We start from the raw sequence: 27,705 nt of genomic DNA on the forward strand, positions 1-27,705 counted from the left end.
TTGAAGGCCATTTTTGTCAGAAATACTGAATCTCTACACTGGCTCTCTGGTTTGGCCTGCACAAATGCCATATGGATGACCTCATTTTCTTTTTTTTTCTTGTGGTGCTGGCAATTGAACTCAGGGCCTTGTGTATGTGAGGTAAGCACTTTACCAACTATATCCCTAGCCCACCGGTGAACCCTCGATATCTGGAGGCCTACTCCACCCCCAGGTTATGCCAATGCCACCACTTTTTTGAGAGAGGCACATATTTACAATTGTAAGCCTATCTTTTGGTTAATACCCAGCAGATGACTGTAGCCCATTGAGCAAGGGCTCCATTTTATTGCTGAAACCTGATCAAGACTAGAAAGAAAATAAGCAAAATATAAGTTCTTCCATTCTGGGTTTTTTTTTTTCTTTTTCTTTTTTTTTGCAAGAGGGATTGAACTCAGGGGAGCTCAACCACTAAACCATATTCCCAGTCCTATTTTTTGTATTTCATTTAGAGACAGGGTCTCAATGAGTTGTTTAGCACCTCACTTTTTGCTGAAGCTGGCTCACGATCCTCCAGTCTCAGCCTCTGGAGTCACTGGGATTACAGGTGTGCGCCACTGTACCCGGCAAGTCCTTCTATTCTTTAACTTAACCCTTGAGAGAATTTACTGAAGTTCAAAGCACTTTCTGTTAGCAGGGGTGGGGATTATAATGGAAGGTGGGGTCCAGGAGGCCAAATTCCTTGCTGGCAGTGGCATGGTAGTGTTAAGAGGAAAAACTCCCACTGGGCACTATGGTGTTGGCCTGTAATCACCTCAACTCAGAAGGATGAGATGGGAGGATCACAAGTTCAAGGCCAGCTTCAGTAACCTAGAGAGTCCTCTCAAAATAGAAAATGATGCCTGGCTTGGTGGTGTATGCCTGTAATCCCAGCAATTCAGAGCCTGAGGCAGGAGGATCTCGAGTTCAAAGTGAGGACCTAAGCAACTCAGAGAGACCCTATCCCTAAATAAAATATAAAAATGGGCTCAGTGGTTAAGTGCCCCTGTTGCCATGTCCAGCCCCACAAATTTATATTTGTATTTAATATGGCAGTGGAAAAGTGTGTACCAAACCCAGCTCTTTGCATCAAGTAGCAGTAACGAAAATGGGAGATCTAAGGAGAAGTGTTAGGCTTCTCTTTTTGCAAGGGAAGTAGAGACTCAGAGGTGGGGTAAAACAGAAATAGCATATGAAAAGGGTATGGAAGTTAGTTATGAAAAGGGTAAGGAACCTTCTCCAAGGGAAATGAATAGAGGCGGTATGTCAGGGCTCTAGGGGAAAATCTTATTCAATCATTGGTAAGATGGAGCCCAAGAGGTTAGCCGAACGACGCCCAGCATTTGCAAGGTGGTAACTAGAACTTGAACCTAACTCTCCTGAACCAAGTCCTGGGATCCTTCTTGGGCTGTAGGGGCCACTGGTCTAGGCCCTTGGCGCTAAGTGCAGAATGACCTGAGAAAGCTTGAAGCTAAGGTAACTTGGCTACAAGGTTTTGGAAAGCTCCCCCAATATACGGGAGCACCATCAACAGACAGGAAGCCAGGTTCAAACACTCCTGCCAAATGATGCGGAGATCGCAATTTAAACAAAAAGCTTTCCCACAGCTTCCTGTACGAAGGCGGCGGCGGAAACGCCCCACCAGCATTCAGACTTTCGGAGCCTCCCGAGAGACGATCCGGAACTTTTGAACAGTCAGGACGTGAATCAAGTGTCAACGGCCGACATTTCCCAACGGTCACGATTTGCTGAGAATCCTTCAGGATTATCGGAAGTGATTGGAAGATGGTTAGGGAGCAGTCCAAATCGGCCGAACGCCATTTGGGACCTCTCCGAAACACAGTCAAGCCCCTTCGGTTCTCTGCGTTCCACTCAGGAATCTTGGGACTCCCGTCACCGTTAGAGGCTTGAATCCAAAGGGCGACTAGTACCGACAGCCCCTCGGCAGTTTCCGGAATTGTTCGGCATTGACCGGCGAGTAGCGCCCTCGGGTTGCAGGCTGAGGAAGGGGCGTGTGAGCCAGCGCGCGCACACGCAGTTGCGTGCCGGCGACCGTTCAGACCGGAAGTGGTTGCGCCTGAGGTCACTTCCGGCGGGTGACGGTGCGGACGGGTCAGGAGCGTAGAGGCGGCGGCAAAATGGCGGCGCCTGAGGAACGGGATCTAACCCAGGAGCAGACAGAGAAGCTGCTGCAGTTTCAGGTAGCAGCGAGTAGTCGGCGCAGCAGATGTCCCCGCGGGATGGGGAGTGGGCCCCTAGAGGATCGCATAACCCTCCTAACTCAGATTGGGTCCGGGCTCTTTCTCAGACCAGCAGGAGCCCCCCGCCCCCCCCACAGATGCCAACTGTCCGGATTCCCCTAGTCTCCGAGCCTCTGTCGGGTCTCAGCCTTCTAGCAATCTCTGCCAGCCAGGCGCATCTTCTGCGTGCCCCTCTACCCTCAGCGGGTCAGCTTTCCTCGTTTCTCTTTGCGGAGCTAGTCCTCAATCATCCTTGTCAACCTAGTTACCTGTCAGACTATCTCCGCCCAAAGACTCTAGATCTGCCCGAAATGCATAATTCCTATCTCAGAGTTGGCGTGAATTCAGGTTTCCGGATCATTTCCACCACTGTCCCGTACTATTTCCACAAACATTCACCCAGGGCCTCTTTGGTACCAGGTCTTGTGTTGCGGGCTGTGGTGGGGGAGGAAACACCTACACACAGGCCTGGCTCCTGCTCTGTAGTTGTGGGAGGACACCATATACCGAAACAGTACAACATAAATATGATCATCGATGGCTTCTGAGGGGTTTGGTACACCTCGGCTCATTCCTAGACTCCTGTGCTTGACTATACTTGAGGAATCTGCATTTTAGTGAATTTTACGTTAAGAACATTTGGCACTAAGCACTTCACCTCTCAGCTGGAGAATCTGGTTGTAGGAGACCATTAGGGTGGATAACCAGGGTTTTGTTAGCAGTTCTCCTGTCTGCATATTTTAAAAGTGTCTACTCCCTTGAGGATGTTGTGGAGAACAAACGAGTTTATGGATATTAGAAGGGCATTCTAAACAGTTAAATGCTCTCAAACAGTATTGCTGCTGTTTATCATTATTTACTTTAGAAAAGAACTAAAGTTAGTATTACAATTATTTCCTAATATGAAATGTGCTAAATATTCATTTATTCGTCAGTATTAGGAAAAATCTTAGTGCTCAGGCACTCAGGTAGAATACTATTTACTAAGTATTTACAAAGTTGTAAGCATTTTGCTAAACATTTAACAAAAAAATATACTAATCTCATTTAATACTCAGGCTCCAACTGTCACAGTACCTATTTTAAAGATGAAGGACATGAAGCTTTAGAGTGATATGCTTAGCTTATATAGCTAGTATGTGATGGTGTCATATTTAAACTCAGGTCCATCTTTCCAGAGCCTTTCTTGGGCTTTTAACTGCTGTACAACAGTTTATCTCTACACAATGGTTTAAACTTCTGAATCTGTAGGCATGGGAAACCATCAAAAGTTTTTTTCAACCAGAGAGTGACAACATTAGATATCTGTTTGCTTCAGAAACAGTATTCAACTCTTACTTAGAATCTCCACAGGGTCAGAATAGAACAGTATGATGCTGCTTGCTAGGAGCTGGCTCTCAATTTCCTCATTTGATACATTGAGATTAGTGAAAGTAAAATATTTTGGAAATCTCAAGTTTTCCTCTATTTTATTTTTTTGTGTGACATGTAATTTGATTGGAACTCCCTAAAGTATATTTATCATGTTTCTCAGCCCATCTGATATTTCTAAGATTTTTTTGTAGTTCTCCATTGCTTCTGTTTATTTTGGAATCAGTTGAGTATTAATACCTAGTTTAGGTGTTTGTTTTAAGATATTTCAATGGGAGAGAATAGGGGCGTGTGTTATAAGGAGAACTAATGCAGGGATATGAAAGGAGTCCATTCCCCAAATATCCATATATAGTGACTTCCCTAAGAGCTTTATTGCTGTTGAACACCTAGACAATGACAATATGGACAGAGAGAGAAGAAACTAAATGAGCTATGCAATTGCCCCTGGAGGAAGAAGTGATCTCTTTTCTGCTTTTACCAGGAGTAAAGAAAAATTTCCTTTTAAATGTATAGTATGGTATTATGACCCATTCTTTCTTTTTCCTCTACCACTGAGCTACATCCCCAGTCCTTTTTATTTTTTTATATCGAGACAGGGTCTTGCTAAGTTTCCAGGGCTGGCTTTAAACTTGTGATCCTCCTGCCTCAGCCTCCTGGGTAGTTGGGATTACAGATGTGTACTACCATACCTGGCTGTCCTCATTCTTTTGAATTATAGCAAGTAAAGCCTGAATTGAGCTGTAGAATCAAGTTTATACTCATTTTGAAAATCTTTCAGTGTGCTTCATTAGTTACCTAGCAGGAAAAAACAAATATATGATGCTTTTTTTGTGTATTTAAAAATTCAAGATGGCTGTGATGGCACACCCTGGTAATCCCAACAAGCGACTTGGGGAGGATGGGCAGGAAGATCACAAGTTTGAGGCCAACCTCAGCAATATATTGAGACCTGTCGCAAAATAAAAAGGGTTTGGATGTGGCTCAATTAAATGGCCCTGGGTTCAATCCCTGGCACCAAAAATAAAAATTCATAGTCATCTGAGGGTTTTTTTTTTTGTTTGTTTGTTTTTTGAGGCTGGCAATGAATTTGACATTGTGGAGAAATGTGAGCTTTGAAACTCTAGGCATATACAATTAGAGCCTTTCAGTTTAGCTTCTGGTGAATTCTGCAATTTCAGGCAAGTTCTCCCTTCATTGAGTCTCTTTCTTCTTTTATAAATTGTTAATACTTTTATCTAGTTTACAGCATTTGATTTCTTTTTTTTACTTTAAAAAACAAACCTATTTTAGCCCGGCGTGGTGTCACACGCTTGTAATACCAGTGGTTTGCCTATAATCCCAGAGGCTCGGGAGACTGAGGCAGGAGAATCCCGAGTTCAAAGCCAGCCTCAGCAACAGTGAGGTGCTAAGCAATTCAATGAGATCCTGTCTCTAAACAAAATACAAAAATAGAGCTGGGGATGTGGCTCAGTGATTGAGTGCCCCTGAGTTCAATCCCTGGTACTAAAAAAAAAAAAAGTAATGCATGCTTGTAGGTTAGCCACATATACCTATATTAAACAATTAAGTCTCATTCTTCTAGTTTTAATTTGGGGTATGTTGCATGTCTTTGTATACTTTTTTCTAATATATGTGCACATCTATAAATTCTTAATGTAGAATCTCTTACCCTGTCACTGGACTGATGAGTTGAAAAAGACTATCCTCCATTTTCTAATATATTTAAGTGTTTCTGCTCTCATCAGTTGAATTGTACTCTTGACAGGGAGTCAATTGTGTTTATTCCTAAATTAGTGTGTGCTGCTGTTTGTTATATAAATTTAATTAACTATTACATAAACCAATAAAATACCAGTACATAGTTTATATGAAAACTTTTTATGGCTTTAGAAAGGCTGTATAAGGATAAGTTGCTGAAAAAAATTGTAATTGACTTAGGTGTGGGCAAGATGTCTGTAAATGACTTTTGGAAAAATCATTGAGGTAGAAGATTGTACACGACTGCTTGGCATTTGTTTTAAGGTTGCACTACACTTAAAGAAATCCAATCAGTGTGGTTTTGCTAGAAAGTACAAGGAATGCCAGTGTAGCCATTCCCTGAAGAAAAGGGTAGGCCTATTTTAATTTTATTTTTTAAAATATTTTTTAGTTGTTGATGGACTTTATTTTGTTTATTTATATTTGGTGCTGAGAATTGAACCCCGTGCCTCACACATGCTAGGCAAGTGCTCTTCCACTGAGTTAAAACTCCAGCCCCGAAAAGGGTAGCTTTTATTAAAAAAAAAAAAAAAAATTGCTGCATAAACATTTATACTTTATTTTCATCTTAAATAAGAATGTATAGCATATTTTTATTCCTTGCTTTATATGAGTTTTCATTCTTATTGGGTAAGAGAAGTTCTGCTCTCATTGTTTTATAGGGATATGATCATATTTGACTTATGAAAGCAGATCATAATAAGAGGCTAGGAAGATTAACTTTGGAATAAGGCTTCCTGGATTTGAATTCTGGATCTCCACTTACTAGTTTTGTGACCTGAGCGTATCACTTAACCTCTCTGTGCCTTAGTTTTTTCATCCATGGATTAATAATATATTACCTATTCACAGGATTGTTTCAGTGTTTAAATGTTACCATATCTAAAGCACTAGGAAATATTAAAAACTTGAATGTTAAACTTTATTATTACTTTGTAGTTACTTAAAAACATTATGGATAATAATGTTATTTTTGTTATTTGTGGTCATACAAATAATGCTGCAGTGAATATTCCTGTGAATATGGCATAGTGAATCCCACTATTATGTATAATTCTAATTCACTAAATAAATACATCCTTGTACATATAGATTTATCCCATTCTCAGTCAACTGTTATTCAGCCACCTACTCTGTGCTAAAGTTCTAGGCACAGAATGCAGTGGTACAGTAAACATATTCTAGGGGGAAGAGACAGGAGATAAAATAAACAAGTGAAATGTGTAATATGTTAGATCGTGGTTAGTACTGTGGTGAGAAATAAAGAATTTTGAGGAATGGGTTTAATTTTAAATAAGATGATTACGGGAAGACATCACTAAGAAAGTGTCATTTGTGAAGGAAGTATTGGAACAAATCACATAGATAGCTGAGGGAAGAGTATTCTGGATAGAGGAAATAAAGGTGCAGAAGCTCTGAGGCATGGTTTGGTTTTTGGTTTCAAGGAATGGCAGGGAGGCCAGTGTGCCTTGAACCAAGAGAGGAAGGAGGTATATAGCAGGAGATGAAAGATGTGATAAGACCATCTGTAGAATGCCTTGTAAGCCATTGTAAGGAGTTTTGGGTTTAACTCTGAGGTAAGGTGGGTAACCTTGAGAAGGTTTTGAATAGGATGATGACAGGATTTGATTTATGATTTAATAGGGTTACTTTGGCTGCTATATTTAGGAGACCCTGAGGTAAGGGAGGAAGTAGAGACCAATTAGGATTTTTTTCCAGTGGTTTCGAAAGGCTTGGGCAAGGGTAAGGAGGTGGTAATGCTGAGTATTTGCTGAATTCTGAGTCTGTTTTTTAAGGTAGAGTAGATGGGATTTTCTGAGAGATTGATTGCCTGGTGAGAAAGGAAGTTAGAGGTACCTTTTTTTTTTTTTTTAAGATTTTTGCTGGGGCTGTGGCTCAGTGGTAGAGCACTTGCCTAGCATGTGTGCCTGGGTTCGATCCTTAGCACCACATATGAATAAACAAAGTGAAAAACCCATTGGCAAAAATTAAAAAAAAAAAAAAAAAAAAGATTTTTGCCCTGAGTAATAGGAAGGGTAGAAGTCATTAACTGAAAGTACAAGAATGCCAGTGAAGCCATGTAAGGGTGAGATCAGGAGTTTAGATTTGTTCTGTGAAGTCTGAGATTTCTATTAGGTATTCAAGTGAAGATGCTTAGTAGGTAGCTGAAGTCTTGTGTGCAAGAGAATAATCTGTAATTGGCAATACAAATTTGAGTGTTATCCATATATAGATAATATTTTAAGCCATGAAACTGCTTGAAGCTGGGCACAATGGCACAGTCCTGTAATCTCAGCTATTTGGGAGACTGAGGCAAGAGGATTACAAATTCAAGGCCAGCCTGGTTAATTTAGCCAGAGATCTTCTCAAGTGTAGCTCAGTGGTAGAACACTCCAGGGTTCAACCCCTAGTACTTTCCCTCCAAAAAAAACATAGAAAAGGTAAGAGGGCTAAGCTCTGAGGTACTTAATCTTTAGCATTTGGAGGATGTCATGAGAACATACAAAGAAGATTTAAGTAGCAAGTGAGATAGAAGGAAAACTAGTGTTATATCCTAGAGTCGTGAAGTACTTGGAAAATGAGAACAGACAGATGTCTCTTATTATCTGAGTGGATTCCAAGAACCCCAGTGATATCCACTGAAGATGTTTGAGTTCCTTATATAAAATGGCAGTGTATTTGCTTATAACTTAAGCATATCTTCCCGTATATTTTATAATACCTAATACAATGTAAATGCTATTAAATAGTTGTTATACTGTATTGTTTAAAGAATAATGACCAAAACAAATCTCCACACTGAGTACAGACCACATTTTTCTCCCTGAGTATTTGTGATCTGCTATTGGTTAAATTTATGGATGCAGAATGCTGAATGTATTAGAACAATTATGCAAATAGTAAAAACACCAGGATACTAGTAGAGTTGGAGAGGATGACAGGCAACCGGGAACTAAAATTTTAAAAGAATTTAAGGCAGTGATTTAGAGTGAGCAGATTTCCCAACAAGAACAGGATATCGATTGGTATAATCTGATGAAACCTTGAGATTTAAAGGTGTTTTGTGATGTTGTTTAAATATTTATTAAGCATTTACTTTGGCCTACATAATTCTAGAGTCATTCTATCAGTGAATTCTCTCAGTAAACAAATGGAATAGGTTCCAGTTTTGCCGAGTTAACTAGTATCTGTAGGTAACATTCAATGTTAATTATGATCTGAGATTTGACCTGGATTGCATTTCCTCTTTCCTATTTCCTAGCACTACTTTTTTGGCTCTTAAGTGTTAATTTGTTTTTAATATCACATATGGGAAAAGGGCCAGTAGAAATAGCTATGTAGCAGGTTTATTTATTTATTTATTTTTGCAGTGCTGGGAATTGAACTTGACTGTGCTAGGCAGGTGCTTTACCACTGAACTATACCCTGAGCCTTACATGGCAGTTCTAAGAAGGAGAATTCAGCAGAGGAAGACAAAAAGTGTGGTTCTTATTCTAGACATATCACTCATGGTAACTCTTAGTATCCTTTATGTGAAAGTGGCCACCCCCAAACAGAAATGAACCATGTCCACTGATATGGGGGAGAGAGAATATCTGGAAAGAGTGCCCTCTAAGAAAAGCAGTTTCATTTTCTTTTCTTTCTTTTTTTATTTGGGGGTGGTGGTGATACTGAAACCAGGGGTGCTTGTTTTATGAAGAGCGCTCAGGCGTTCTATCACTGGGCGCTCTACTATATCTCTTTTTTTTTTTTTTAAAGAGAATTTTTAATATTTATTATTTTTTAGTTTTCGGCGGACACAACATCTTTGTTTGTATGTGGTGCTGAGGATTGAACCCGGGCCGGCCACACGCATGCCAGGCGAGCTACCACTTGAGCCACATCCCCAGCCCGCTCTACTATATCTCTAAGTCCTTTTCATTTTTTAATTTAATGTTTTAAAAACAGGTCTCACTAAGTTGCCCAGGCTGGCCTTGTACTTGGTGATCCTCCTACATCCCCAGCCTTTTAAAAATTTTTTATTTTGAGACAAGATCTTGCTAAGTTGCGCAGGCTGTTCTCAAAATTTTGATCCTGGCTAGGCCATCTGGGTTGCTGGGATTACAGTGGTGGGCCACCATGAGTGGCTCAAGGTTTCAATTAGACTGTAAAGATGGAGAAAATATTTAGAGGCTAAGAATAAAGGGAATATTGCTGATATAGTGGGGGTTTAATTTCTGCAGAATAAAAGTACTAAAAATGGGGGTTTCTGAAAATCTTAGTCCATTTTGTGCTACTGTAATGGAATACTCAAAACCCGTTAGTTTATAAAGAAAAGATTTATTTCTTATAGTTCTGGAGGTTAGGAAGTCCAAGGTTGAGGGTCCACATCTGGAGAGGGCCTTGTGACAGAAGGTGGAAGGGTAAGAGAACATGAGAAGGAAGACTGACTCATACTTGTATCAGGATCCCTTTCAGAGATGATGACATTAATCCCTGTCCTCATGACCAAAACACCTTTTAAAGGTCCTACTTCCTAGCACTATTGTGTTGGGGATTAAATTTCCAACACTTGAACTTTGGGAGGCACATTGAAACCATAGCACTAGTTAAACAAATATACTTGTTAAATTTTAAAAGTGACTACTAGACTATTTTCGAGAAGGATTTTGGCAGCTCATTTCTACCAAGATCATTAATAGGATGCCTTTTCCCATACTTCTGCTAGTCTCAGATATCTTTTTTTTTTTTTTAATTAATCTGATGGAATGAAACTTATTTTAATTTGCATTTCTGGAGGCAGTGGTGGTGGCAGCAGGTGCCAGGGAGGCTGTGGTATTTGATTTTGTTTTAAACAGCAAATGCTGGTCTCCCTGCCCTCCCGTTTTGTGGCATTGAGGATTTGAACCCAGAGGCGCTCAGGCGCTCTACCACTGGGCACTCTACTATATCTCTAAGCTCTTTTCATTTTTTAATTTAATGTTTTAAAAACAGGTCTCACTAAGTTGCCCAGGCTGGCCTTGTACTTGGTGATCCTTCTGCTTCAGCCTCCCTAGTAGCTGGGATTACAGGTGTATGCCACAATATCTGGCTATTTGATGTTTTTATAGCACTTTTTTTTCTTTCTGGCTATTAGGTTTTCTGTTTCACTGGTTTGCTTCCACTTAATGGGGCTATACAAATACATTTTTCCCTTTGGAATTTTATTTTATTTTTAAAAATATTTTTATTAGTTATTGATGGACCTTTATTTATTTGTTTATTTTTATGTGGTGCTAGGAATCTAACCCAGTGTCTCACACATGCTGTGCAAGTGCTCTACCACTGAGCCACAACCCCGGCCCTCCCTTTGGAATTTTATATAGTTCAATTTTAATTTCATTTTTATTTCTAAAATTGTATTTATTTTTGTGGTACTGAGGATTGAACCCAGGGACACTTTACCACTGACCTGACCTACATCCCCAAACCCCCTGTTTTTTTTTTTTTTTTTCCTCTCATTTTGAGATAGGATCTTGCAAAATTGCCAAGACTGGCTTCAAACTTGCAATCTCCCTTCCTCAGTGTCCCAAGAAGCCAGGCATATGCCATCATGCCCAACTATATAGTTTTATTTTTTTAAATTGGATCTTTAATCCCCATAGCATTTAATTTTTTTGTGTTTGGTATCTGATAAAAAACCAATTTCACTTTTTTTCCAGGAAAAACTATAGGTTTACACTGATTTTAAGTAGCCCTCTATGTTGTTTCACTAACTGGTCTGGTATTTATTGAATAACCTTAGATTTATACTAAATTTTAATGTCTGATAGAATAGGACTTTCACTAATCTTTGTTTTTTTCTTCCTGAAAAATTATTTGTAATTCTTACAAGGGCTTTCATTTGCCTTTAAAAATCACTCTTTTAGCCAGTCTCAGTGGTGCACATCTGTAATCCTAGCAACTGGGGAAGCTGTGGCAAGAGGATAAAATTTGATGTCAGCCACAACAACTTCACAAAACCCTGTCTTAAAATAAAAAATTAAAAAGAAATGGGGATGTATCACACTGGTAAAAGCACCCTTGGGTTCAGGCCCTAGTACAAAAATATGAAAAATCATTTATGCAGTTTTGAGATTATTGGAATTGCAAAATGAAAATATGTCCACACAAAAAATCTGTACACATGGTGTTGCATGCCTGTAATCTCAGCTACTTGGGAAGCATGAGGATCACAAGTTCAAGGCCAGCCTAGGCAACTTAGGGAGACCCTGTCTCAAAAAACAAAAAGGACTGGGGTGTAGTTCAGTGATGGAATGTCCTGGATTCAATCCCCAGAACTAGGGGGTGGGGGGAAGATTGCTGGGTCTATATTTAACTTTTTATGAAATTACTGAACAATTTTCTGAAGCAGCTGCACCAGCATTCCAACCCTCAGTATGTGAAGGTTCTAATTTTTCCATATCATGCCAATATTTGTTATGGTCCATATTTGTTAATTATCCTAGTGAGCTTGAAGGGATTTCTCATTGTGGGGTTTGATTTGTATTTTCTAAAACTGAAATGATGTGGAATGTCTTTCCAGTGCTTGTTGGTCATTTGTGTATTTATGGAGAAATGTCCATTTAAATCTTCTACCCATTTTTTGACTTACTTGTTTAAGTGGTAAGAGTTCTTTATATATTCTGGATACAAATCTTTAATCAGATATGTGATTGGCAAAAATATTCTGCCATTCTGTAGGTTATCTTTTCTTTCTTTGCTACCAGGGATTGAACCAAGGGGCACTTAACCACTGAGTCACATTCCCAGCCCTGTTTTTGTATTTTATTTAGAGACAGGATCTCACTGAGTTGCTTAGTGCCTCCCTGTTGCTGAGGCTGGTTTTGACCTGGAGATCCTCCTGTCTCAGCCTCCCCAGCCACTGGGATTACAGGTGTGTACCACTGAGCCCAGCTATCTTTTTTTTTTTTTTTTTTTTTTTAATAAATATCAGTCTTATGTCTTATAATGTTTTTATCAGTTTCATTCTATGGTCTCTCCTACTTCCAAGGTCATTACTCTTTTTTTTTTTTTTTCCCCAGTTGTAGATGGACAACATAAGGTGCCTTTATTTTATTTATTTTTATGTGGTACTGAGGATAGAACCCAGTGTCTCACATGTGCAAGAAAAGCGCTCTGCCAGCTGAGCTATATCCCCAGCTTTTGCCTTCACTTTTTAAAAAAAATATGTTTTTAGTTGTAGTTGGACAAAGTACCTTTATTTTATTTATTTTTATGTGGTGCTGAGGATTGAACCCAGCACCTTGCATATGCTAGGCGAGCGCTCTACTGCTGAGCCCCAGCCCCAGCCCTTCACTTTCTTGAGGGTATGCTTTTAAGCTTTAAATTATAGAGTACAGTTTGTCTGTTGCTTGTATGTTTGGTGTCATACCTAAGAAATCATGTCCTAAGAAATCATAAGATCACAAATCTTTATGCCTATGCTTTCTTTTTAAAATTCTTTTAGTTGTTGATGGATCTTTATTTTATTCATTTACTTATATGCGGTGTTGAGAATTGAACCCAGTGCCTCACATATGCGAGGCAAGCACTCTACCCCTGAACCCTAACCCCAGCCCTATCTATGCTTTCTTTTAAGAAATCTGCATCTTTAGCTCTTTTATTTAGGTGTGTGATCCTTTTGTAGTTAGCAGTTGTGAGTTAGGGGTCTGATTTATTTTGCATGTGGATATTCATTTTTCCTAGCACTTAGTTGAAAAGATTATTCTGTCTACATTGAATGACTTTGGAACTTTTCTCAAAAATGAGTTGACAATAACTGAGGGTTTGTTTCTGACTCTTGTTAATGTCTCACTGACATGTGTCAGTAATTATGCCAGAACCACATCCCACTGTCTTCACTATTGCACCTGTGTAGTAAGCTTGAAATCAGGAATTGTGAATCTTCCAACTTTCCTCTTTTTCAAATTGTTTGGCTGTTCTGGGTCCATTGTATTTCCAAATGAAAGTTAGGATTGTCAGATCAAGTGAGGTAGGCAGCGACCAAAGGAGGCAGATTTAAAAAGGCCGCCGAAGGAGGCTTTATTGAGATACCACTCACAGGCAGAACTCGATCAGACCCACAGAGTGGACAGGAGAAGGGGCTGAGGAGAAACCGCGTGGAAGCTCGACTGGACTGGACTTTTATGGGGCTTACAGCAGGAAGGGAAGGGCTTGGGACAGGAAAAGGTGTTCTTAGGATCCATTGTCCTGTTGGAGTTGGTCAGGGGAGTTGACTGAACTCGAGGATTGGCCAGGGGGTCCTGCTGATTGACAGTCATTTCTGCCAGCGCCTGATTGATGTTCCTTTCCCCCATGGGCTGCTTTGTTCTAAGTCGCCACCACCAACCTAACACCTAACAAGGATCACCTTGTTAATTTCTTGGGTGGGGGTGTGTGTGGATAGTTGGAATTGGCTCTATAGATTAGTATGGGGCATTGCCAACATAATACTATTGAACCTTCCAATCCATGAACATAGGAAGTCTTTTCTATTTATTTAGGTCATCCTCAGTCTTTCTTTTCCTTCTGAGTGTTTGTGTATCTGTGTGTGTGCTGCTGGGGATTGATCCCAGGGGCATTCTACCACTGAGCTATATTCCTAGCCCTTTTAGATTTTATTTTGAGACAGAGTTTGCTAAACTGTCCAGGTTGGCCTCATACTTGTATCCTCCTGCCTCAGACTCCTGAGATCTGGGATTATAGGCATGCACCACTGGGTCTGCCTATCTATTCTTTTTTCTGTTATTCTTATTTCTTTATTTTATTCTGATTTGTGGTTTTCAAGTCTTACTCTTCTTTTGTTAAATGTATTCCTGAGGGCTGGGGATGTGGCTCAAGCGCGCTCGCCTGGCATGTGTGCGGCCCGGGTTCGATCCTCAGCACCACATACAAAGATGTTGTGTCCGCCGAAAACTAAAAAATAAATATTAAAAATTCACCCTCTCTCTCTCTCTCTAAAAAAAAAAAAAAATGTATTCCTGAAAGTTTTATTCTTTTTGATGGTATTGTGAATGTAATTATTTTCTTAATTTTATTTTCTAATTGTTCATTGCTAGTGCATAGAAATATAACTGGGTTTTGCTAGGCATGGTGGTGCACGCCTATAATCCCAGCAGCTCCAGAGGTTGAGGCAGGAGAATCTCGAGTTCAAAGCCAGCCTCAGTAATGGTGAGGCATTAAGCAACTCAGTGAGACCCTGTTTCTAAATAAAATACAGTGGGGATGTGACTCAGTGGTTAAGTTAAATTCCTCTGAGTTCAATCCCTGGTAACCCCCTGCCAAAAAAAAGAAAAAAGAAATGTAATTGGGTTTTGTATATTGGACTTATACCCTGCAACCTTGCTGAATTCTTTTGTTCTAATAGTTTCAGGGGAATTCTATACAAAAGGAACAGTCCTGAGCTTCAATTATACACACATTTTTTTTTTTACACACACACACGTGTGTGTGTGTGTGTATTTTAAAAATTTCTTCTTCAGTGTTGAGAATCCACCCCAGGGCATTGTGCATGGTAGGCAAGTGCTGTAATACTGAAGTACATCCTCACTTCCTGTTCTCTAATATTTGTCTTCGTTTTCGTTTTTCTGGGGACCATTCAATAGAGGATGAAATTGAGAATTTGTGCAAAAATATCTGCCCCCCACACTTTTTGTAATGGGGATTGAATATAGGGAGACACTTTACCATTGAGCTGCATTCCTGGCCTTAAACTTTCAGTCCTCTTGCCTCAGCCTTCCTTTGTCACTGGGATTACAAGTGTGTACCAGTGCACCTGGTAATATTGTCATTTATTTATTTATTTATTATAGTTGTAGATGAACAGCATGTCTTTATTTTATTTGCTTGTTTTTTTGTGGTGCTGAGGATTGAACCCAGTGCCTCACACATGCTAGGCAAATCCTCTACCACTGAGCCACAACCCCAGTCTGCAATATTGTCCTTTTTAAGTGTGTTAAGATAGGAAACACTTATTGCCAGGTACAGTGGCACGTGTGTATAATCCCGATACTAGGTAGGAGGATCACAAGTTTGAGGTCAGCCTTGGCAACGTAACAAGGCCCTAAGCAACTGAGTGAGACCCTATCTTAAAATAAAAAAGGGCTGGGGGCTGGAGTTGTGGCTCAGTGGTAGACCATTTGCCTTACACCACATATAGATAAATAAAGGTATTGTGTTCATCTACAACTAAAAAAAATAATAATAATTAAAAATAAAGAAGAGTTGGGATGTAGCTTATTGGTGAAGCATTCCTGGGTTTCATCCCCAGTACCAAAAACAAACTAAACCATGTATCATGTAGCCAGATATACACTTGAAAGACTGCAAGTCCTTTTCACAGGGACCTAAAGATTTTTTATATATGAAAGATTTATCTGATATTTTTTACATATACAAAATTAAACCTGTCATTTGAACATTAAAAGTGCTTTAACTTTATTATTTTTTTTTCCACTTAAAAATTCAGATATTAGGTGCTGAGAATGTAGCTCAGTGGTAGAGTAATGTGTCTAGCATGCCCAAGGCAGCCTTTGATCACCACCACCACTACCATTACACATACATATGTACACACACACATCAGTAGAGCTTCACACATTCTCACAAGTTTAATATTAATGCATTACGTTTCATTAGCTTTTACCTCACAACATTACCTTCTTAGTGACTCATAGGTGATTCAGATGATTTTCAACATCTCATTTGAATAGGTGAGAAATCAGCTGACATAGGAATAATGGGAAGCATAATGTGACAAGAGCATAAAATGAAATCAGAGTACTCCAAGTTCAGTACAACTTGCTTCCCATTTACTAATGGGAATGTTCATGGGAATGTTAGTTCATTCTTTAAGTAGTAAGTTTCTTTTTTTGTAAAAACAACAACAAAAATAGTACTTAATGTCCAAGGGTTATTGGAATTAGATAGTGTATATTAACTGTGCAGCACAATTCCTGATACATAATCATTACTCAGTTAATGTAAGTTACTGTTGTTTTAGAATCCCAGTCATCTTACTCTTGGTATATAGTTATTCTCTGTTCCAAGTATAACAGGCCACCTCTATAAAATCTGTGCATTTTGACAAGTGCTAATTGAGTGAATAACCAAGTATTTTCTTTGAATAAAATTTTTTACTTAATTGGTATTACCTTCTGAGAGTTACAGATGAATTTGTTTTAATTAAACTATATTTTTTAGAGTAGTTTTAGGTTTACAGCAAAGTTGAGTGGAAAGAGATCCCATATACTCTTTCTTACCACACAGACAATATTCATATTCTGCACCACAGTGAAAATTTGGTACGGTTGATGAATTTTTACTCACATATTATGAAGTCAATGCCATAGTTGACATTAGAGTCTTGGTGTTGTATATTCTGTGGTTTTACAAAAATATGTAATGACACTTATCCACCATTACAATATCATACAGAATAGATTCATTTCCCTAAAAATCCTCTAGTCTCTGTTATTTACCCCTCTTCCCTAACTCTTGGCAACCACAAAACTTTTTACTGTTCTTTAATTTTGCCTTTTCCAGAATATCTTATAGTTATTACACAATATGTATCCTTTTCAGTTTGGCTTCTTTCACTTGGTGATATGTATTTAAGTCCTCTTTTATGGCCTGATAGCATTGAATAGTATGCTGTTATTTGGATATACTGTAGGTATTACTCACTGAAGGACATCTTATTTGCTTCCAAACTTTGGCATTTATGAATAAAATTGCTATAAACACCTAATACAGGTTTTTGCATGGATGTGTTTTTTACTCATTTAGATAAATACTTAGGATGTGGCATACTGATTGTATGATAAGACTAATTAGTTTTGTAAGAAACTGTCAGCTGTCCCAAAGTACCTGTACGGTTTTGTATTCCTATCAGTGGTGAATGGTATTTCCTTTTGCTCCACTTTTTTTTTTATCAGTATTTGATGATGTAACTGGGGTTTTAGCCATTCTAATAGGTGTATAATGGTGTCTCATAATTTTAATTTGGCAGTTCTCTAATGACATGATGTTGGTATCTCTTGGTGTTTATTTGTCATCTGTATTTATTTCTTGGTGAAGTATTCATTCAGATCTTATTTTTTTTAAAAAATTTCAATCAGAGTACTTATTGTGTGAATGGCTAATCATCGAAATTCTCTTTATTTTTTAAATCGAGTTATTTTCTTTTTTTCAATTTTTTTTTAGTTATAGATGGACATGATACCTACCTACCTTTCTTTCTTTCTTTCATTTAATTTTTTTGTGGTGCTGAGGATCAAACCCAGTGCCTCAGATGTGCTAGGCAAGCATTCTACCACTGAGCCACAACCCCAGCCCGAGTTGTTCATTTTCTTTTTTTTTTTATTATTAGTTGTTCAAAACATTACAATCATTTTCTTAATGTGAGTTTTAAGAGTTCTTTTCCCAGTCCATGGCTTGACTTTTCATTTTCTTGACGTCTTTTCTTTCTTTCTTTTTTTTTAAATTTATTTTTTAGTTATAGGTAGACACAGTATCTTTTATTTTATTTTTATGTGGTGCTGAGGATTTAACCCAGTGCCTCACACATACTAGGCGAGTGCTCTACCTCTGAGCCACAACCCCAGGCCCTTGACATTGTCTTTTCAAAAAGCAGTTTTTAATTTAACTAATTTATTTTGTAATAATGATAATAATAATTGTCATTATTATTGTGGCACAGCAGATTAAATCCAGGGTTGCTCTATCACTGACCTATATATCCCCAATCCTTTTTATTTTGTATTTTGAGACAGGATGTCCCTGAATTGCCCAGGCTGGCCTCAAACTTTTAATTCCCCCTACCTCAGCCTCCAGAGTCACAGGAATTATAGGCATGTGCCACATACCTGACTGTTTTTTTCATACAGCTGGTATATAGGCAATGGTTTCCTACAATCTTGCTATAATCACTTACTAGTTCCAGGAGTTATTTTGTTAGTGCTTTCATATTTTTTTTTTTACATAGATGATCATCTCATCTGCAAAGAATTTATTTCTTCTTTCTCAATCTATATGCTTTTATATATATATATATATATATATATATATATATAAAATATATATTATATATATACACACTATGTGTGTGTGTGTGTGTGTATTTAGTTGTAGATGGACGCAATACCTTTATTTTTATGTGGTGCTGAGAATCGAACTCAGTGCCTTACGCACTCCAGGTGAGCGCTCTACCACTGAGCCATAGCCCCAATCCCTGTATATGCTTTTTATTCCTTCTCTTATCTTATTGTATTAATTAGGACTTCTAGTACAATCTTTTGTTTATTTGTTTCAGTTTTTTTATGTGGACACAATATTTTATCTTTATGTGGCGCTGATGATCGAACTCAGTGCCTCATGCATGCTAGGCAAGCACTCTACTGCTTGAGCCACAACCCAAGTCCCCTCTACTACAATCTTGAAAAGCAATGGTAGGAGGGACACACCCTTACCTTGTTTCTGATCTTAGAGGGGAAGCTTGTTGTAATCCTCCTGCTTCAGCCTCCCAAGTCACAGATATTACAGGTGTGTGTCACCATAGCCAGCAACTTCTGTATTTATTAATAGGGATTTCTCTGTAAAGAGAAATATTCTCTCACCTGTTATACTAAATTATCATATACTTAGACATGATAATGTTGATTGTTTTTAGTTATTTACTTTTTTTTAAAATAAGTTGGTTTTCCTAGCATTCTCTAAACGTGACTACTGAGACTTTTCAAAATTTGAATATTGCAATGAGCTCATGAATTTAAACATAGTTAATATTTTATAATTCATGATGTTTATATTAATTGGGGCACAGATTTTGCCATGTTTGATAACTGAAAATATTTTTGGAAGGCTCCTAAGGACTGTTTTTTTAAAAAGTCAATTGTTACCCATTTTTTTTTGTGTGAAATCCAAAAAGCTCTTTCTTTGAATGTGTAAAAAAGTCTTATATGATTGCTCTCAAGAACTTTTGTCATGTTATCATGGCCCTAGTCATCTTTGGTAGCTTTTTAGCTTTTTCATACAACAAGGTGCTTTCTTAGATCCAGAATCAACCATATCTCTAAGGAATCTGAGGAAGGATATTTAGAAACCACAGTATGGAAACTGAATGCTTGTTGCCACTGGATTGGTCTAGAATTGATTAATGTCGGTTTGGAAATACATTATCTACATAGACATATATTTGTGTTTATTTTCATGATATAATAATTTAGTATTCCATTTCAAATTTAAGACTACCAATCCTGATTCTGCATTACACCTATGTCTGTCTACTTTTTCATGTCTCCAAATCTGGTTGTTTTTTGATATTGGGGATTGAACCCAGGGGCACTGGACCACTGAGCCACATCCCCTGCCCTGTTTTATATTTTATTTAGAGACAGGGTCTCACTGAGTTGCTTAGTGCCTCACTGTTGCTGAAGCTGGCTTTGAATTTGCTATCCTCCTGCCTTGGCCTCCCCAGCCACTGGGATTACAGGCTTGCGCCACCAAGCCCAGCTCAAATTTTTTTTTTTTTTAATAAGATAACAAATGTAGCCAGGCGTGGGTGGCACATGCTTGCAATCCCAGTGGCTTGGGAGGCTGAGACAGGAGAATCTTGAGTTCAAAGCCAGCTTCAGCAACTGTGAAGCGCTAAGTAACTTAGTGAGACCCTGTCTCTAATAAAATACAAAAAAGAGGGCTGGGGATGTGGCTCAGTGGTCGAGTACCCCTGAGTTCAATCCTCAGTACCAAAAAAAAAAAAGACAACTAAATCTTTTGCTTTCGCACATAATTAACACATAACTGTCTCAAAATAGCAATATCCATACTACTAACTAACAATATGATTATTTAAATAAGTTAAGCTTTTCCCTTTTTCTTTCTGCAGTAGGGCCTTAGGCGGGTTAGGCAGACAATCTACCACTGAGCTGTATCCCCAGCCCCTGAGCCTTTTATTTTGAAGGGTGTATAATATATTTACTATGTTTTAAAGTAATTTGGAGGATTATTTCTCTGTGTCTGTATGCTGCAAGTAAAATATTTTCAGCTTGTCAAGCCATGTAAGAGGCATAGAGAAACTTTAAATACATATTACTGAGTGAAAGAAGCCAGTTAGAAAAGTCTGATTCCCAACTGTGACATTCTGGAAAAGGCAGAACTGTAGAGAATGTAAAGATCAATGGATGATGCCAAGAATGGAGGTCAGGGAGCGGGAAACATAGGTAAAGCAAAGAAGATTTTTAGGCAGAGCTATGCCCTATAACTCTTTAGATACTGTACCTGGCATTGTACATTTAGCAAAACCCATAAGAATGTACAACACAAAAAGTGAACCCTAATGTAAACCATGGACCTTAGTTAACAGTGATGTGCAGCCATAACAAATGGGTATCACCAATACAACATATTAATAATTGGGGGAAATGGGGAAAGGGGTGGGGGAAGGCCTATTGAGAACTCTGTATTTTCTGTTAAAAATTTCTGTAAACCTAGAACTGTGCTAAGAAATAAAATCTATTAAGTAAAAAATAAATCTTTTCTTCCATTGTTCTTGAGATGCTTACCATATCAATATTAGATTTCAATCCATAGTTAGGACTGTTTCTAGACTTTCTTTTCTGTACCATTAGTCTTTGCATATATATGGCAACAATACTCTTTTGAATTAGGGATTGAATCCAGTGGCACTCTACCACTGAGCAACATTCCAGCACTTTTTATTTTTTATTTTGAAAAAGGATCTTGCCCAGGCTAACTTTGAATTTATGGTCTTTCTGCCTCAGCCTCCCAAGTAGCTGTGATTAGAGCATGTGCCCCATGCCTGCCACAATATTACTTTTTTTTTTGGTTGTGCTGGGGACTGAATCCAGGGCCTTGTGCATGTGAAGCAAGCACTCTACCAACTGAGCTACGTCCCCAGCCCTCAACATTACTCTTAATTATAGAGGCTTGTAATATATTTCAATCCAGAAGGTTGTTACCCACCCCCCTTTGCCCCATTGCTCTTTGTTTTTAAGGTCCTCCTGCATTTTTTCTTGGTGGGGGGCGGGGCACCAGGGATTGAACCCAGGGGCACTTTACCACTGAATCACATACCCAGCCCTTTTCATTATATTTTGAGACAGGGTCTTGCTAAGTTGCTTAGGACCTCACCAAATTGCTGAGGCTGGCTTTGAACTTGGATCTTCCTGCCTCAGCCTCCCTAGCTGCTGGGATTACAGGCATGTACCAACGTGCTCATCTTATAATCAACTTTTTTAAACTGTAATTTTATTGTATTTGTAAACTAACTTCAGGAGCTGGATTGACATTTTTTATTGTTGAATCTTCCTATTCAAGAATATGGTTACATTCTGGGAATTTTTGATTCAGTAATGCTAGCTGCCCCCCAATCTTTATTTTATACAAACATTTATGATCAAATTGGTTTAAGATTAGTGTTATTTCTTTAGGATGGGCTGGGCATCAATGATTATGTCCTCTTCTAAGTATTTTAAGGAGTATTTCTGTACATGACACATTAGTATAATTTCAGGTTTCTCTGAGTGGAGAATTCCCTGTACTATACATATTCTTTTAGATGTAGGTCTTTTTTTTTTTTTTGTAATTTTTTTTTAGTTGTGGATGGACACACAATATCTTTATTTTTATGTGGTGCTGAGGATTGAACCTAGGGCCTCATATATGTGAGGCAAACGTTTTACCACTGAGCTACAGCCCCAACCCAGAAGTAGGTCTTCTAAGGTAGGTCTTAATAAAGATTTATTTAATTTTGTCAGTTTTCTTTTGGACCACCTGAGCATCATTGCATACATTCAAGAACTCTAGTTGTGGTCTCCTCAACATTATATTTTTGCTTAAAATGAGAAGCAAAAATGAAGTAGTACAGTTTATAAAATTAAAAATTGGTAACTGCTTTTGCTTGTGTGTACATTAAAAATATTAAAAACACTCCCTCCACCCTACCAGAGACTGAACCTAGGGGGTGTTTAACCATTGAGCTACAACTCCAGCCTTTTTTGTTTTGAGATAGGGTCTCACTAAGTCGTTTAGGGACTCACTGAGTTGCTGAGGCTGGCTTTGAACTTATGATCCTCCTGCCACAGTCTCCCAAGCAGCTAGGATTACAGGCATTTGGCACCATGCCCAGTTTAAAAATACTATCTTTAATAGGAGTGCCAGAAATGATAAATAGCAGAAATCCCCATAAACACTTTAAGGGCCTGTGGGCTTTGGGCTTCCCCACTAATAAAATTTTGAAAAATTTCTCACAGTCCTGGAATATATATGGAAAGTTTTGTTTCTTTTCTTTTTCTTTTTCTTTCTGTTTTTTTTTTTTTTTTAACATAGTACTGGGGATGAAACCTAGTGGTGCTTTACCACTGAATTAAATCCCAGCCCTTTTATTTTTATTTTAGTTTTGAGACAGGGTTTCAACTTCTGATCCTCCAGCTTCAGTCTCCTAAGTAGCTGGGATTACAGGTGTGGGTTACTACTACACCCCCATGAGAAAAGTTTTTATGCTAAATATCAGGCCACCCCCCCACTCCCCCGCTTGGTACTAGGCATTTAATCCAGACATGCTTTACCACTTAGCTACATTCCCATTACTTATTTTTATTTTGAGATAGTGTTCCATTGAGTTACTTAGTGCCTCACTAAATTGCTGAGGCTGGCCTTGAACTTGTTGATCCTCCTGCTTCAACCTCCTGAGTTGCTGGGATTACAGTTATATACCACTACACTTTATTAACAAATGTCTTTTTAATATGTCCTTCATCTATCTATCTTCCTCCCCCCCCCCCCCTTCTCTCTCTTTTCTCTCTTTCTTTGCTGGAGATTGAACCCAAGGCCTTGTGCATGTGAGGCAAGCACTCTACCAACTGAGCTATATCCCCAGCCCCTTCATGTTTCTTAATAATAATAATAGCTAACCTCTGTCATTTTTACAACCCAGACGTTTAAGTACTTTTTGTTTACACTTTACCAATGAGGAAAGTAAACACAAGATTCTAAGGTTACCAAGGTAGTTAATGTAGAAATAGAAAGCAGGATTTTGTTTTTTCTTTCTTTCTTTTGGGAATTGAATCCAGGGGTGCTCTACCACTGAGCTACATCCCCAGTCCTTATTTTTATTTTGAGACAGGGTTTCGCTAAGTTGCCTGGGCTAGCCTCAAACCTTCGGTCCTCCTGCCTCAGCCTCCTGAGTACCTGGATTACAGGCATGTGTCACCTGGCTCAGCTGAAAAGGAAAGATTATTGAAGACCGTGTCCTTCTACCTTTCCAACAAAGGTCAACCACTTATTCCATGTATTCTAATTGTTCAGATAAAAGATATTATGGATTTCTTGGAAATATTCATTCATGTGGGTTTTGTCTGTGTTTGTGGTATATGTATGTATGTATGCTTTATTTTGTTTTAAGGTGCTGGGGATTGAACCTAGGGCCTCACATATGCTAGGCAAAGCACTCTCGCATTGAGTGACACATCCCCAGCCCTTGTGTAGATTCCCCCTGCCCCATTTTACTTATTCAGTCTTTTTTTTTACCCCTTAGGCAGTTTTTAATGTAGATTTATATATTTGCCTATAAAACATCTCCACATACATAATGTAATTTGGTTTAAATAAGTTATCAAATATTTAAGACTCTAGTATGTGGGTATGGTTATCTCCGGATTCACACAAGACATTTAGTTGACATCTTGTGATCATCGAAATCAGTGATTTCCACTTTGATTCTAAGTGAAAACTTGTTGAGCAATATCAGTAGAGTTCCTAAAAAGATCTTTCCTATGTAAGGTGTGAGGTTAAATTTATTTTTCAAAGAAGGACCTTTTAAAGCCTTTTAAAAGATTATATTGCAAATTTCCAAAAGGGGAAATTGTTGTACAACATTTTCTAGTCTTATTTGACCCCAAAGCCCTTTGGCTATAGAGCAAAACTATTTTAACATGTGTTGATTCTGGGCATAAAGGAGAACAACTTTAAGTACATCTTTGAGCTTTTATTCAGCTACAGATAAAGACATTAAAGAAATCGGATTTTTTGCTGGAAATGTAGCTCAGTGATAGAGTGCTTACCTGTCATATATGAAACCGTGGGTTCAAACACCAGTATTCTCCCTCCACCCTGCCCCCCCCCAAAAAAAATCAAGAAACTGACATTTTCTAAATTGAAAATTTGTTGTTTTCAAACATGAACTTATCAAATAATAATTGGAGGCATCATGGCACAAGAGAGGACTCAGACTTTGGAGGTAGTTTTCTAGGTTTCAGTCTCAACTTCACTACTTAGTATCACTATCTATGTATTCTTAGAAAAGGTTCATAGCTTTTTGAATTCTTGGCTTTCTCAGCGCTGAAAAAAGGGTTTTGATGTTTACAGAGCTTATTACATAGTAATAGGTGCTTGTATAGCAATAATAAGCACCTATTACTGTGTCATTATACATAGTGGGAGTTGCTGATAATTAATTTGGGAAACCAGTAATTTAATGTGAATAATAAAGATCTGTATATAAGAATTTTAGTTACAGCCAAGCACATGGTGCACACCTGTAATCCCAGAGATTTGGGAGGCTGAGGCAGGAGAATTGCAAATTCAAGGCCAGCCTCAATAACTTTGTGAGGCCCTAGTCAACTTAGTGAGACCCTGTCTCAAAATAAAAAATTAAAAAGGGCTGGGGATTTAGATTAGTGGGAAAGTACTCAAGGGGACAATCTCCAGTATAAATAAATAAATAAATATATACACACACGCACCCATATATATATATTTTTTTCATTTTTTATTATTTATTTTTATCAGGGCTCAGCTGTGGTTACTTTTAGCATGGACTTTTTCTGTTTCTCCTGCCATGCATGGTGGTGCATGCCTATAATCCCAGCTACTCATGAGGCTAAGGCAGGAGGATTGCAACCTTGAGGCCAGTGTAGCCAACTTAGGAAGACCCATCTCAAAAATAAACAGGGCTGTGGATGTAACTCAGTGGTAAAGCACTCCTGGATTCAGTTCCTAGTACCACATAAGGTATAGTGCCTGTTACATAAAGCAAAGCCAAATTGTCTACATGGTAGAAAGGGAAAAACAAAGATCCCTTGGTTTTGCCAAGTTTCTCTCTGGGCATAGTTGAAAACAAAGCTTAAAATGTGCATCCTCAACAAGCTAGACCTAGCAAGCCAATTGGAATTTGGAGAACTTACATCTCAACTGAGATTTCCACACCACCCCCCTTCAGTTTTGTTTTTGTATAAACAGTTGAGATATGAAAAGAGAAACACTTCTTGGGAAAGTTATTATGCCCTAGTTACCCAATGCCTGTCAAAACACTTGATTAAGACATCCTGTTAAATAGGGTGTGGTGGCATACTCCTGTAATTCCAGCAGTTTGGGAAGCAGAGGCGGGAGACTAGCAAGTTAAAAGCCAGCCTCAGCAATTTAGTGAGTCTAAGCAACTTAGAGAGACCCTGCCTCAAAATAAAAGGGGCTGGTTAAATGCCTCTGGATTTGATCCCTGGTAGAAAAAAAAAAAAAAACCAACATGGTGATTATACACATACCACCTAATGTGACCATCCTTGGATCATAGTTTGGCAAGAGATAGCTCAGGGATTACAATGTTCCAAAGTTGGTTGCCAGGTGATTGATGTCCTCTTATCTTTTGACTTGAGAGAGGAGATAGTTAAGACCAAGACTAGATGGTATAGGCTAGGGTTATAGAATAGTTCAGAACCCTCTCCCAGTTTTGCCTATGGATTGGGGTTTGGTTTTGTTTTTTTGTGTGTGTGTCCCAAGGTAAATACTGCCCTTCTGCCTATAATGCTATTATCAGTTATACTTTTATATAAATTGCTGTGTCTAAATGCAGTATTCTCCCAAATCCTTAGGAGGTCAGTTCATTGAAGGGTAGTTACCTCTGAGGGGATATGAAAGGGGGAAAAGTTGGAACAAGGGATATTTCTCAGACATTTGGATGAACTGCCCAGTGGGGGATGTATGGCAGCAGTTGGTGACATTTGACACTTTTCCCCTAAGAAATTAGAGGGAGAAAGAGATTCCAAAGTTAAGCTCTATTTCCCATTACATCTGTTTTGTCCAGTGCTGTTTGTAGTCACCTTAGATATCAGTAGATCTGAATGTAAATCACATCTACTCTGAAGAGCAAAGCAGTAGGAGAAACTGGAGAGTTGATCAACTTATAGTGAGGACCAATCCTTTTTTTTTTTTTTTAATTAATTTCTTTTTCACTTGTTTATTTATTTATTTATTGGATGTGGTGCTGAGGATCGATCCCAGGGTCTTGCACGTGCAAGGCGAGCGCTCAAACGTTGAACCACAACCCCAGCCCCAAGGACCAGTCTTTTAAAAAATATATTTTTCATTGTAGATGGACACAATACCTTTATTTTGTTTATTTAGTTTTTTTTTTGTTTTTTTTTTTAATGTGGTTCTGGGGATCAAACCCAGTGCCTCATGCCTGGGAGGCAAGTGTTCTACCATTGATCCACAACTCCAGCCCATGAACACCAATTTTATACCCAAACGGATGTGGGATGTTTACATATTCTTTTTTTTTTTTTTTTTTTTTGAGAATTTTAATATTTATTTATTTTTTTAGTTTTTGGCAGACACAACATCTTTGTTTGTATGTGGTGCTGAGGATTGAACCCGGGCCGCACGCATGCCAGTTGAGCGCGGTACCGCTTGAGCCACATCCCCAGCCCCACATATTCTTTTTTAAAAGATTCATTATTCTCAATTTGTAATGGACACAACAACAATATTTGTCTCACGGATAGTTGAGGAAAATATTGTGAACGTAGGAATAAATTAGTAATAATAGTAAGAAGAATAATGTTTAAGAAAATATAGAGGGGCTGGGGATGTGGCTCAAGCGGTAGCGCGCTCGCCTGGCATGTGTGCGGCCCGGGTTCAACCCTCAGCACCACATACAAACAAAGATGTTATGTCCGCCGAAAACTTGAAGATAAATATTAAAATTCTCTCTAAAAAAAAAAAGAAAATATAGAAAAGTAGCTAGGTGTGATGGCTCATGCCTATAATCCCAGCAACCTGGGAGGCTTAGGCAGGAAGGTCTCAAATTTGAGGCCGGCCTTAGCAAGACACAGTCTCAAAAAAAGAAAGAAAGAACTGGGGATATAACATCCCTGGGTTCAGTAACAAAAAAAGAAATGAGAAAGGTGAAGTTTCGAAACAAGTTATTTGGGTGATCGAGAATTTATTTAGTTACTCAAACATTTCCTGTTGCAAGGCATTATGCTAGGTTTTGGGAATATAAAGATAAATAAGTTTTTTT

At 38.5% G+C, this 27,705-nt stretch overlaps 1 protein-coding gene across 4 annotated transcripts in view; it reads left to right on the plus strand.

Moving 5' to 3' along the window:
- Window positions 1-2,053: 2,053 nt before the first annotated feature.
- The window catches only part of Faf2 (Fas associated factor family member 2), a 61,452-nt gene continuing 35,800 nt past the window's right edge, over window positions 2,054-27,705 (plus strand). For 3 of the 4 annotated variants that reach the window (XR_003583556.3, XR_003583555.3, XM_027941057.3), the window contains exon 1: window positions 2,054-2,219. Coding sequence is in view for 1 of the 4 variants with exons in the window: in XM_027941057.3 (XP_027796858.1) it covers window positions 2,157-2,219 (63 nt within the window). In the remaining 3 variants the exon portion in view is untranslated. Of the gene's footprint in view, window positions 2,220-23,532; window positions 23,680-27,705 lie in introns of all 4 variants that reach the window. The other variant, XM_027941059.2, reaches the window with a different exon arrangement.

The sequence above is a fragment of the Marmota flaviventris genome, chromosome 5 (assembly GCF_047511675.1).
Source record: "Marmota flaviventris isolate mMarFla1 chromosome 5, mMarFla1.hap1, whole genome shotgun sequence".
Lineage (NCBI taxonomy): Eukaryota > Metazoa > Chordata > Mammalia > Rodentia > Sciuridae > Marmota > Marmota flaviventris.